This window comes from Lontra canadensis, unplaced genomic scaffold (genome assembly GCF_010015895.1).
Source record: "Lontra canadensis isolate GAN:19392208 unplaced genomic scaffold, GSC_riverotter_1.0 scaffold38, whole genome shotgun sequence".
NCBI classification, from domain to species: domain Eukaryota; kingdom Metazoa; phylum Chordata; class Mammalia; order Carnivora; family Mustelidae; genus Lontra; species Lontra canadensis.
In genome coordinates, this window is record NW_022631032.1 from 14,359,258 (window position 1) to 14,373,002 (window position 13,745).

The window sequence follows — 13,745 nt, forward strand, 5'->3', positions numbered from 1 at the left end:
CTGATAGCCCTTCTGAACACCCCCTTTGTCCTCACCCACCGCCGAGTCCACCCCTACTCTGCTTTTAAAAACTCTGACTGTAATCTGGCTTGGGGTCCAAGTCCCTACTCCGATGTGTCGGGTATACTTGGGCCCAGGCTTAAGCTTGTCAAATAAACCCTCATGCGATTGCATCGGAGCTTGGCTCCTTGGTGGTCTCTCAGATGCAAAAACTTGGGTACAACATTAAGATGTTTTTGAGGCTGGAGAACATTGAGGGGTCCAGAATTGGTGAAGACCCTGCTGGGAAGGTTCCTGTTGATACTGAGGGGGCAGGGGCTGAAGGGACATGGGAGGACAAAGAACAGAAAAGGTCTTCCTTGCGTTTTTTTCTGGTAGCTTTTATAAACTCTGGTGGCTCTCAAACCTGGCTGTATATTAGAATCATCCAGAGAGTTTTGGCCTGGGCATGAGCATTCTTGACAATGTTCTGGAATAATTCTGCTGTGCAGATGGGCTTGAGACCCACCGAACAGTAACCCAGAGCATAGAAGCTGCCCGCATGCCTTCTCTCAAAAATATAAGCTATTTTATTTTTCATACTTTCTCTACACTTTCCTTCCTCTTCTGTTCTTCTGGTCCTGTGCCTCAGAATCCCCAAGTCACACAGGGGTGGGAGATGGAGAAGGGAAGAACAAACCCTGTGCATTCTGTGTTCTGGTTAATTCCTTTATTATTTATGAGGCTTAATAAAGAGATGTTTCCCTCCATGAATATCTCATACTGCTTAAAAAACACTTGAAAAAATACTATACTCAAAAGCAAGAAAGAAGAAACCTCTCAACATGTCAAATAGGTCCCTCCCTCAAAGACAACCACTGCTAACACCAATACATTTTAGTGTTTTCTTTTGAATTTTTGCTTGATGCCTCATTTCTTTGTTTGAATGCTTTCTACTGTGTCTATCAGGGGTTGGCCAACTGCAGCCTGCAGGCAAATCCAGCCTACCTCTTGTTTCTATAAATAAAGTTTATTGCAACACGGTCATGCTCATGTGTTACCTTTTGTCTTTCAAGTTGTTGTAGTAGACTGTCAGACCCAGGAAGTCGCATATTTATCTTTTGGTGCTTGACAAAGTTTATTGGTTCCTGGTATATACACTTCTGTACTCTCTTATTTTCCCCCATTCGACCTTATTATGTGAGCATTTCCCATGTTGTTATAAATGCTTCATAAATATTTCTAATAATTACCTGGTATTTCATTGTCTGGAAAGGTTGTAGCTTAGCCTCACTCTTATTATTAAACATTCATGTGCTTTTCTCCCAATTTTTTTCATTCGTATAATGAATGTTTCAGTGAATACATTTAGATATAAACTTTACATTTTCAATTATTTCTTTAGGACAGTGTCTAGATTATTCAACTGGTAGGCAGGAGCATTTCAAGATTCTCGATGCATATCATCAATTTCCTTACTCCAACATGTCATATTAGTTTACTCTCCTCAGTAATATGGGGAAGAACCTACTTCATCATGCACTTGTCCCCATTGCATCAAGTATTACCATTTTAAACATGTTATGGCTTTAGACAGGGAAACAAAATGTTATTATTTTAAATTGTATTTATCTTATGTCTAATGAGATTGAAACTGTTGCATTTCTTCTTTCCTATGTTGACTGCCTTTCACCTTTGCTTGGCCTCCTTCTGCGCAGGGAAAAGGTCCTGCCTCACCTTGGCTTGGAGCAAGGCTCCTGCTTCCGCCCGGTTCTTTTCGACATCTTTCTCCCAGTGGATCCTGATGGTCTCGAGGATGTCGTCCAGACCAGTGCCGATGGGAACACCCATTTGTTCCAGCTCAGACCCTGCCAACTGTTTGTACAGCACTTTCACATCCTGCAAAAGACAATATACACTCCAGGTGAGTTCCAGAGGACAAGGAGAGCACACAGAATTTTTGCCAGCAAAAGCCCAGGTCTGTGGGCACCCTGGTGCTTCTCATTCTGCTCCTGCCAAACATGGGGCTTCCCAGAGTCTGGCAAAATCCCTGACCTCTTGCCAGCATGCATGCCATGGACTTTTGTAAGCAGGAGGCATTTCTTAGGCTGGTGTTTGCAAGCCGGGGCCCACTTAAAGCAAATACCAAATGCATAAATAGCAAAATAATTCAGAGGAAGCAACAACAGCAAGATGAAATCTATGAATTTTGCTAAGTCAGAGTAGGCTGGGAGAGATTTAGAGGTCACTAAAGGGTGGCAAACGACTGAGCTAGGAGCATGGGGACGTGGACTTAGGGCTCCTGGTCAGCCTAAGGTCAGACAAAGGAAGGAACTTCTCAAGTAAGCACAGTTAAGTGGGTTTTGACTTTTTCAGCTAAAAGCACATTCGATGTCTACTCAGACAGTGACATGTGTGAGGTGGAACAGAGTTGGGGCCGTTCTGCAGGCAGCTGGACCAAATCATGATTGGGAGGTCGCATTGTCCCGTTGAGTTCTGTCACTCCATGAGCTGACCTAATTTCATTAACGAGTGTGTGCAAACCACAGCCTGGATCTACCATCAAAGTTATTTTGTTTGTTCCATGCAGCGTTAAAACCAACCAACCAACCAACCAACCAACAAAAAAGGCCCCAGAGTACAAGGCCTTGAGTTAGAGGATGCCTTCTCTGGCTCGACACAGCTCCCTCACCCTCCAGCGTGGACCTGCCTCTCCTTCATTTGTGTTCCAGCCTGGGTCTGAAGCCATCTGAATTGGAGACTCCCAGCATCACCTTACCCACTACAAGGATTCGGAAGCATTTTACTTGTGTTTTGCCCACAGCCCTGGGCAAGTGAGGCGGAGAGGCCGACAGCAGCTACTGTCACTGACTGCAAGCTCACCAGACCCCTGCGTGCCTCTGGGCTGCAGCCAAGCCAGTGTCGCCCCGGCCCCCACCTACCTCTTCGTAGCTCCTGGACAGAAAGCCAAGTTCTTCTTTCAGGTTTTCTATTTGACTCTCCAGATCCATTTTTGTCAAATTGGCTTCATCAATGACTTTATACAGCGAGTTAATTTCCTCTTCCGCTGCCTTTCGAAATGGCTGCTCATTTTCATATCTGCAGATCAAGGAGCTTAATCAGCATAGGTGGGCAACTCAGAAGGGGAAATAACCAGGTTACAGATGTTACCGACAAGCCAATTATGTGATAGACAAATGAATGTTAGAAGTCACTGTTCCAACGGCTTGGAGGGCACTGTTACTGCAAGTGTTACATGTTGATTTATTAAAATGAAAGCGACAGGCAGCCAACTTCTGATAACCTAGCTTTACAGGCTGTCAGGCTAATGGGGCGCTGGAAGCATAGAACTCCAGCGAAACCTTCTCCAGGAGCTGAGATCCGGGTACCCCACCTGAGGATCCTTTACCAAACATTACTGCATTACTAAGAATCTGCTAAGCACCAGACTACGCACTAGCAATCCCCAAATGGAAAGCATGGTTTCTGTCTCCAAAAAGCCCATGTGAAATTTTAAAACTGGCTGCAAATCCAAATGCTTTTAGGGGCCAAGTGGGGAATATAGATGAGGGACGACGGTCGGGTCTGGGAAGCAGGGAGAGATAGGGATTGAAGCCCACAGCGTCCCTCATTCTTCATGCAAGGGGACCTGGTGCTGTGCTCCTTCCGTTACCTCTGCCTGGGAAGGGCTGTGCCAGTCCTCTTCAAGGACAATGGGAAACCTGGATTTATATGTGAAATATTCAGGGTTTTAAAAACTTGCAGCCTATACAATAACACACACAAGCACACACATCGACACAAATCTGAAACTGCCCCCCTGAGTTCTTTCCATCTCTGGTTTGCACAGAGCCTTCTTTTTATAAACCGCCCAACATCTTTGCCAATTTCTCTCAGTGTTACTCCTTTCCTTCTATGGCCTTCCACCAGCTGCACGCCTCAGCCACACTTCACACCTTAGCTTCATCCATCCACAGAACAGAGAAATCTCACATCATTCACTGAAGAAAGCATCTTAGGATTTTAGAGTTTTAAGGGAATTTAGGATTCAACTGTTCAAAGTCTTACCCAGTGACAATCCCTTGATAGCACTCTTTAAAAAAATGTTATTTATTTATTTATTTATTTTGAGAAAGAGGGTGCTTGAAAGAGTGCAAGCCAGAGTGCAGGAGCAGGGGGAGGGACAGAGAGAGAAGAAGAAGAGGGAATCTCCAGTAGACTCCCCGCAGATCATGGGAGCCTGATCTGGGGCTCTATCCCAGGACTCTGCAATAATGACCTGAGCCGAAATCAGGGGTCAGTCATTCAACCAACTGAGCCACCCAGGCGTCCCTCTATAGCACTCTTTGATGGGTGATTTTGTAGCCTCGACTTGACTACTTCCAGTGACAGGGAACTCATCACGTATCGTCACTACCACTCCATTTTAGGACAGCTCTAATTATGGAAATTTCATCCTTCAAGAGCTTAAGTCTTCATTCCTGAAAGAGTCTGAATTCCACTCTCTGGAGCATCTGAAGTCAGTTCGATCCTTCCTTCTGGCAGTCCTCTAAATATTGAGAGTCTAGTCTCTTATATCACTCTCTTTTCCCCTCATTCCTTTCTCCAAGCCTTTTGTTCTTCAGGTTAAACATTCCTAGTTCCTCCATTCTTCATATAAATTGGTTTCCATATCCCTCATCATCAGTGGCAGGGACTATGACCTTCCCATCTTTGTATTCTAAGCATCTACCTTCAGGCTTCAGATATATGTGGGAATGATTAGACATGCTCTAACTGATCCACATCTTTCTCAAAATATGATACAGAGACTGGAATGCAAAACTCCAGATGTTGCCTGATCAGTTCAGACTCCCAGGGGACTGTCTGCTCCTTTGTTTAAACTCTCTAATTCTATTCATCATGGGCCCTAAGGTTTGCTTTGTGGGTTTTTCTTTGCTTGCATATTTGTTCATTTGATTTTGACCAGCTATATTTGCTGCTAATATTGGGTGTCCTGTCAACTAGAGTCCCTGAGCATTTTTTGCAAGTCCAATTACCCTGTTCTTTCTGGACGTACCTGGTATTTGGCCCCCAAAGTAGGAGTTCATATATATCTCTTTCAGTTTCATTGGTCTATTGTTCCAATGTGTTAGGATCATTTTGATTCCTCACTCTATTCTTCTATTCTATTCTATTCTATTCTATCTCTACTCCTATTCTTGTCCTTACCAGCCCTCCTGGCTTTGTATCTTCTGCCATTTTGCCCTTTCATGCCAAGGCAGCTTTCATACACCTTACAGTTAAAAATAGTAAATGAAGGAGCTAAGGACAGAGCCCTGTGGCATACCACTAGAGACTTACCTCAGAGTTGGACCTGTACATTTGAATCCCCCCAAAGAGCTGGTTTTTGAAATCATTTTTATGTACTCTATATGTAGGATTGATTTTCTACCCAAATGTATTCTTCATGAAGGACTGTATTTTTGTTAACATTCAGTCCTTTTGGAATCAAGTCTTGTACTTCCAGCTGGAATGAAAATCCACCTGTATCACTGGGATTGGTCCCTGCTGACCCAGGCTGCAAGAGTTCCCCTGTGCCTCTGAAGTCCTGTTTTGCTTCTCTCTCCAGGGAGCCTAGCTCTGTCCAGGGTGGGCTCCATTCAGCATTATGGGATATCTTAGGTGTCCTATAGACCATTTTTTGAAAGTCCTCTAAGCATTTGACACATCTCTGTGATATCCCCCAAGGCTGCTGTTAAGCTTTTAGCTTTCTCTTGTTATCTTTTTCTCCTTTACCCTCCATTTCGAAGTCTCCAAATAGAATCTCTTTGCTCGTGATACCCAGAACTTTCCGTCTTGACCTGCAGGCCCCTCTGGCCCAAAATCTTCAGTGGCATACCACAGTTCCTGCATGGTTGTTCAACCGTTAGCTCAACTCAGCTTGATCAAAGCCAAACTCATTATCCATACCTGAATTTTAGACTAGTTTTCTTTTCACAATTTTCTACTTTAGTCAATAGAATAGCAAATCTTCTAAATTACCCAAGTTCAAAACCCGAAATTTACCTTTGTTTTGTATTTCTTTCTTTTTTTTTTTTAAGATTTTATTTATTTATTTGACAGACAGAGATCACAAGTAGGCAGAGATACAGGCAGAGAGAGAGGGGGAAGCAGGCTCCCTGCCAAGCAGAGAGCCCAATTCGGGACTCGATCCCAGGATCCTGGGATCATGACCTGAGTTGAAAGCAGAGGCTTTAACCAACTGAGCCACCCAGGCGCCCTGTTTTGTATTTCCGGGCAGCATATGTCAAGCCCTGCCACTAATTTCCTTGACCCAACTCTCAAGTCTGCTCATGGCCACCACCCCAGGCAAACCTTGACCTATAACAGCCTCTGATTGTCTTCCTACAACCGACCTACAGTTTTGCCCCCAGAGGGACCATCTTTAACCATACTGGGTCACCATCTGTTGAGAGACATAAGTGTCCTCCTCTGGTCCCTTAGTAATCTGATCTTGCCTTCCTTTTCAACCTTGGCTCCCAGTACAGGCCCTGCCCTGCCATCCGTCCAGTCTGTTTGCTCCCATTGCTTCTGGCTCATTTGCTCCACCTCTCCTCTCTACCAACACAAATTTCCCTTTAAAGCTGAAATCTAGTCATGATGAACCATTGCTCAGACCCCTTCTATGGGTCTTCTCTCAGGTCATCTCTGAATTCTTCAGTATGGCTGACATGGTCTTCTGGGATTTGGTCTCTCCCTGGTTTTCAAGCCTCATTAGCTGTCCCTCCTTCCTTCCCTCCACATGCCCTGGTTATAATGAGCTACTTGGTGGCCACTGATGCACCTCCTTTCTCATGCCCTTCTGCCTTAGCACATACTGCTGCCCTTCCTGGAAAGTCATGCTTCCTTCATTGGCCTGGTCAACTCCTCTACCAGTTTAGGGCCCAAATCAGGTGACACCTCTGTTGTCAACCCTCCCTGACCAGACTGAGTGTCGCCATTTCACCTGTGCTCTCATCTCAGTGATGGCACAACCACTCTGTGATGCTACTGTCTGTTCCCTCCTCCATCTTTGACACTAAACCGTGAGCTCCTGGAGGTCCCATTCACTTCATTCCCAGGACTTGGCCAGGGGCCTGGCAGATATTCAAACACTTGTTGAATCCATTCATCCATTTACTAATTCAACAATGATTTGTGGTCATCTATCTTGTGTGTGGCACAGTGGTAGGCACTGGTAATACAACGGGGACAAAACAGACCCAGCCCCTGATACTCTTTTGAATGGCTGGATGAAGGCATCAACGCATAATGAATAAATGAATGAGCAAAAGAAATTTCAGTCAGATCCTACCTGAACTTCACAGTTAATTAAGTTCTATCTTAAATTTAGTACAAATGGCTTCATGTCTATTGGCTTCTATCTTTAGGTATGCAGGAAGCTGTCGGTGGATGGATGTTGGCTTCACTGTTTTGTGCTCCTTTGACCTTGGTGAACACAGTGTTGTCTGAGACAGCAACCCCAGGTAACTGAGAGTCCTCTTGACTCCCGAGTGGCTGCTAGGGGAGATCGTTTTAGCAGATGGAGAAGCTTGGTCTTAGAAAAAGGAAAGGACCCTGGGTCTGAGGAGATGGTAGAGATTTTCCTTTTCATCACAGCGCTCCTCTTATTCTAAGATAAGCACGGCAGTGGGATGGGTCATGGTCTTCACTAGAGACTCCCAGCTACATGCCTTTCTTCTTTGTCTTTACCAGTTTAGGGAAATGTTCCCTAAATAACTATGCCATCACCCATCCAATTACCCAACATCCAGAACACCTTCCTCAGAGCATATTCTCAAAATCGCCGTTTTCATTAATGAAAGATCTTTTTCATTTTGTTTCTCCATGAGAAACAAACAGCATTTCCCAAACCTCACGTGCCATCGTGATTTTGCCCTAAATGCATCTCTCTCCTTCCTTATTTACTTTACATGGTTCCTTAAATTCATCTACTTAAAAAGTAAATGTTAAATCAGTAAACTTGAAAAGCTCTTTATAGTCAATACATTTTAAATTGCCACTACAAATTGTAGTGCTGTAGTGGAAAGACAGTTTCATGAGTCATAAATAGAAGGTAACTCTAAAAATACATAACTATTAAAAATAAAATGTTTATCCTTATATCACTTAAAATGATGTTCATCAGTGTTATATATGCCATATTTTGGGATACACTTCAAAGAGGTGTTTTTCAAGGCTGGGGAGTTAAACATACTGAGGCCCGGCCCCCACCCCCGGGGACTGTGGTTTAGTCAGTCTGTGCGGCTTGCCTGTTGGCATTGTGACAAAGCCTGGTAATTACAACACGGGCTGCAACTGAGAAACGTTGCTCAAAACCAACAGCTGTTCAAGGGCGCTCCCAGGGCAGCAGGATCAGCATCACGGAGAACTTGTTAGAAATGTAAATTTGGGGCCCCACCCCAGATTACTGAATCAAAAACTCAGAAGGTGGGGCACAGCAATTTGTGTCTTCTGTAAGAGCTCCCAGGGGTCCTGAAGCATGCTACAATTTGAGAACTCCACTCTGAGCCAGGAGACGTTGGGCAACATATCTGAGCCCTTGGGACCTGGTTTGTGTCTATAAGGAGGGTTTGAGCCTGAAGATCTTTGCTCCGGATTCTCCCAGGACCTCTTTGATCTCACTCCAGCCTCCTGTGCTGCAGGCAGTGAATGCTGCAGACCCCAGAACAGCATCGTGCAACTTCTCCTGGAGTCTGGAGGAGCAGAGGGACTGTCCCCTCTGTGGCAAATGTTACCTCTCTTTAAAGTCGTCCGCACCCGCCTGGATATTCTCTGTCTGAAGCATGAGCTGGGCATTTTCCAGGACTGCCTCACCCACCTAGAAAGATCACACACATCAGAGGAGACAAGGTCACTGGACCGTCTTCCCTCCCTTCCCACTGTGACTAGCACTGGACACAGAGGTTCTGGGGGGAACTTAGAGCACCTTTCTCATAGCAAATATTTTTAGAATCCAAGTGTCTCTCTCCAAAAAGGCGGAGAGCAGATAAACCAGAAAACATAAAATCTGGATGCCTTTTAAGAGCCTTTAGAGTTGGATTTTTGGAGCTAAAATATTACTCAAAGGCAGACTTGTTCATAGCCTCTGTCATAATGCTGAACATTCAACTCCCAGGGAAGTTTCAGGCTCCTTAAATGAAGATTCCCTGGTTTGACTTAGTGGCTTTTCACATTTTCTGGTCATGGATACCCTTGAAAAGCTGATGAAGTCTCTAGTTCATTGCTGCCCAATAGAACTTTCTGTGATGATAGAACTCTTCTATGTCTCCACCATCCATCATGGTGGCCACACATGGCTACTGAACACTCAACATGTGGCAAAGATGACTGAGGAACTGAAAATTTAATTTTATTTAAATGTAATTTATCATTATTTTTAACAGATTTTTTTGCGGGGGGGCAGGAAAGAGTGCGCATGATCTGGGGAGAGGAGGGGCAGAGGGAGAGAGGGAGAGAGAATCTTAAGCAGGCTTCATGTTCAGCATAGAGCCTGACTTGGGGCTTGATCTCACGACCCTGAGATCATGACCTGAGCTGAAATCAAGAGTCTGGTGCTTAACCCACTGAGCCAGCCAGGTGCCCTTATTTAAATTTAATTTAAATTTGAATATCCACCTGTGGCCAGTTGCCAATATATTGTACAAGTTGGCTCTAGAATTTCATCCACCCTTAAAACATACATATGAACATCAACACTGTGCATACGATTTGGGGGTTTCATGGAGCCGTGAAAAGTGGTTTTTCAAAACCAGCTCCCAAACCCTGCAGAATGTACCCAAGATTTTGTTTTTATTTGGGTATGGTGAGGCCAACAGATCAGGAGATGACTGACATTGAAAAGCTGTTACAGTTCCCAAGGGGTAGGGCAGCTCCACCACGCAGGTCCAGAGGAGGAAGTACCAGGGTTAGTAGCTTAAAGATGAGGGGAAAACGTGGGCAAAAGCCTTTATAGTGGCTTTCCTGGGAAGGAAAGGGTGAGGTAGGGTTAACAGTTGAGCAGGTTTAGGACTGGGTAGCTTGAAGAATTTCAAAGGTCTCTGGGCCCCCGGGGTGGTCTCCAACCCCCTGGGATGCTTAGGCCATTTTTCAGATGACAAATTCGAAGCCAAGGGCAATCACCCTGCTCGATTTCTCACAGTGATGCCCATGGCAAATGACTCACTCTAGTGCAGGACACCAAATCACAGCAGGTTATCTAGACTGTGGGCTGGAACATGACTGCTGTAGAGAAGAAGGCTTTACTAACACTCTAGACAATGGGGCCAGTGCGGGGGTGGGGGGGAATGGGTGGCCACTTATGTGGGGCCTGGGGCTTATGCAATTTGGGAGACTGACTTTAAGAAAAAGAAAAAAAAAAAAAGACTAATACAAAGGGGTGTGCACGAATAAGGGACCCTGAAGCTTAAATTCTTAGAATTCTTCCCTTTGGTACAGCTTAATTTTGTCTGTGACAGGTTTCTGCTTTTTAAATGTGGGATCCAGGCGGATGGGCAGAAAAAGTGAAAACCAAGCAACACTCCAGAGCATAGGTTGGATATACATATTTGGAGTCATACAATTCTGGGAAGGCAGAGAGATGGCTGAAAATGCAATCACCCCAAATCCTGTCTTCCAGAATAAGCACGGCCAGCATTTGGATCTATTGTACTTCCTTTCAGCCTTAGCTTTGCCCAGCTACAACAGTAGCCTGTGCGTTAATTTGTAACATTTCCCTCTTGATTGCAAACTCTTGATGAAGAAGAGGCTGCAGGGAGCAATCCGGGAAGGAGTCAGGTAGGAAGTGCCCCTGGCTTGAAGACGCGCCGCAGCGAGGGGCTGGCTGCTCTGTGTCCTCCCTCCTCCTTCTCACTTGGGGTTGAGGGCAGGAGCACTTTCTGGGGTAAACTGGACACTGTCCAGCAGAGAGGGTAGTTCTGTCCAAATGTCTGTCCTGGGAAGCTTGTGCAGCACTTGTCTCAGGGAAGCTGGAGGCCTTCCTGCTCTAGCTGATGTTTGGTAACAACCAGGGGCTTATTCAAGCCTCAAGCCGAGGCTAATTATAGGTCCTCACTTGCCAAAGCCCAGTGGCTGGCCCTGCTTCCTCATCTTCTTCACAGAAGGATCTTAAAATAACCTGCTAGCCTCCGAGTCAGCCAGAGAGCCCCTTCACTGTTCTCCTGCAGGTACCTCGGCTTAGCAGGGGGAGGGAGGGGAGCTCTGCCTCCTCTACTGTAGAAAGGGCAGTGAGGCGGCAGGACGAGGGTTGGGACCTTGGCTGAGGTTTAGCATAGGCCCAGGACCAGGATGGTGGCCAAGGTCAAAAGTAAAGCATGGAGAGCTGGCCACGGAGGAGGCTCTGTGTCTCCACCTGGGAAAGCTTCATGAAATCCTCTCTAGGGCTGAGGACAGGAACTTCGGAGGGCAGGGAATGTCCTGACCACATACAGATGTGCCCAGCCCACGTGCTGGGGTGGCTTGTCCTGGCTTGCCGGGGCAGACTGGTAAAGATTCCAGGAGTTTTGGGAGCCAGTGGTTAAACACAGCCATTGTGAAAGTTGCAATTACGTGAACTTACAATTACATAAATTCTATGAAAACCCAGTTAATACTCAAAATGAAATGTCCTAAATATATAACTGCTTTGCTCTGTTTGACTGTCAGCCCTGCTCTGGAGGTTATTGACTTCTGTTGAATCTGTGCCCTGGAAACCCTGTGTAATGGTACATCCCCGTGCATCTCCTCCCAAGTCTGCACTCGGGAGGGATAGCATAGTGGGAGCTCACTATCGGCCACTGTGAGAGGATTTACATCAGGGAGATTGGCCAGTGTTAGAAGCCAGAGCCTTCTGTTCATGGAAGGCTGCTTATTACACAGCAGCTCAGTGACTGTGCCTGACATGAAGCTAAACACTCAGCACTCATAAATTCATAACATGCTCATGATCTCTAACCCTGACACCAGCACACCTAGTGTACAGATGATGGTGCCTAAAATTGCCCCACATCACCCAGACGGAGAGTGGCAGAGCCAGAACACACCACCAGGTCACTGTGACTCTGCAGCGTGCATATTTTGGTCACCAGCCTTGGAAAATAAAAGGCTCATCAGAATCAAGAGAGAGACTCATGGGGGAGGATTGTTCTCTTTTTCCCATAATAGGACAGCCGGGACTCCTGGTTCTTCTTTGGGCTGCATCACGGAGATAAAGAGCTATCTCTCCCACCTGCACGAGGAAGCTTGCCAAATCAAACCAATCCAAACCATCTCCTGCGCTGATCTCCTGAGCTTTCCTTGCCGAGCCCCGTAAGTGGAGCAGTGCTGAGCAGACTGTGGGCCCAACTCTGAAGGCCTGGAGAATGTCGGTGGCTGAGTGCTCTGTGTCAGGCCTGCAGAAATGCCATCTGCATTTAAAACTGCGGGACCTGCACATTAGCTACCTGGTCCTCTTTAATGGTTGAAGCAGATGCAAATTAACCCCACCTCTCTGAGCATCTTCTCTCTCCAGGAGCAAAGGCAGGATGAATACCAAATATGAACATGTACAGTCACTAGGTTGATGCTGTGAGTACGAGCACCCTTGCTCATAACCCTGGAACTGCTCCTGCCCTGTTTTCTCACCGGAAGAGGGTATGGACCAATGTCAGAGTTGCACTGCAGGGTGAACTTGAAGAGTGTGGCGTGCCAGGAAGGCCAGGAGTGGTGACCTCTCCTTTTCCTCTCTCTCCTCTGTCCAAACAGAGCCAACTCCTCCGCTCAGCACATGACAACTCTTTCCTCTGTGCAACATGACTTAACACCAGGTCTCCTGTTGGTTACAGCAACCTCATTGGGAACTGGAATGTGAGATTAGGTAGTCTGGGGGTGTAGGACTCAGGATTTGTAAGTTTTGCTGGAGGAAACAAAAGACCCTTCAGAGGATATAATTCAATGGAGGAGAAGAGCAAGGCTGAGTGCCATGGGGAGGGATGGCCAGAAGCCAAGGTCGGCATGGGCTTGGTCTGGAAAGGGATGGTACAGGCAGCGGCGAGGGTGGGTTCACCGCTGGCTGGTGTTAGCTTGAACTGCTCTTGGCTCAGTGTGCGGCTGCCTCTGCCTTAAGTTACCTCCCAGCAACTGTCTTGCTCTCGCCTCCAGGTGGAGGATTCCTCGGAGCACTTTACACCAGCTGTTCTCCAAGTGCGGTCCCTAGAGCGGCAGCACCAGCACCACTTGAAGCCCGTGAGGAAGGCAAACTCTCAGACATCTACCTCAGATGTCAGGATCCGAGTCTCCGGGGTGGGCCCCGACCATCCGTGTTGAAAAGCTTTCCGGGGGCTCGCAGCGCACGCTTGGCTTGCAAAACCGACTTGCCGCTGGTCCTGCCCAGGCCGCCTCTCAGGCTGCTCCCGGCATTCCTCCGCGTCCTTGCCTGTGTCCTTGCCCATACGTAGAAGCCCTCGCTTTGCCACCTCACACTCCTGGGCCTTGCTGCCTGAGAAACCCTACCCTGCTTTCATGTAACGCTCATCTCAAACACGCCTTCCTCTGCAAAGCTTTTTCATTTATCTGCTCACTCATTCTTGCCTTCATTTCATCGGCACTTTGTTTCCTCTATGCCAGGCTCTCTGCTGGTTGTAGGGGAGTCAGCAGTTACTGCAGGGGACATAGTTAGAAAGCCAGGCAGAGGCAAGATCCAGGAGCAGGGCCTCTTGAGCAAGGGAAGGGAGGCGGGATTTGCTGGGAAGCCCCTGAAAGGCTGTAAG

At 46.6% G+C, this 13,745-nt stretch overlaps 1 protein-coding gene across 1 annotated transcript in view; it reads right to left on the reverse strand.

Annotated features, from left to right (window-relative positions):
- The window catches only part of BFSP2 (beaded filament structural protein 2), a 58,839-nt gene that overhangs the window by 18,437 nt on the left and 26,657 nt on the right, over positions 1–13,745 (reverse strand). Inside the window, exons 2-4 of the mRNA XM_032869676.1 lie at positions 8,760–8,842; positions 2,922–3,078; positions 1,717–1,878 (exon numbers count right to left, since the gene is read on the reverse strand). Coding sequence (XP_032725567.1) covers positions 1,717–1,878; positions 2,922–3,078; positions 8,760–8,842 — 402 coding nt within the window. The remainder of the gene's footprint in view (positions 1–1,716; positions 1,879–2,921; positions 3,079–8,759; positions 8,843–13,745) is intronic.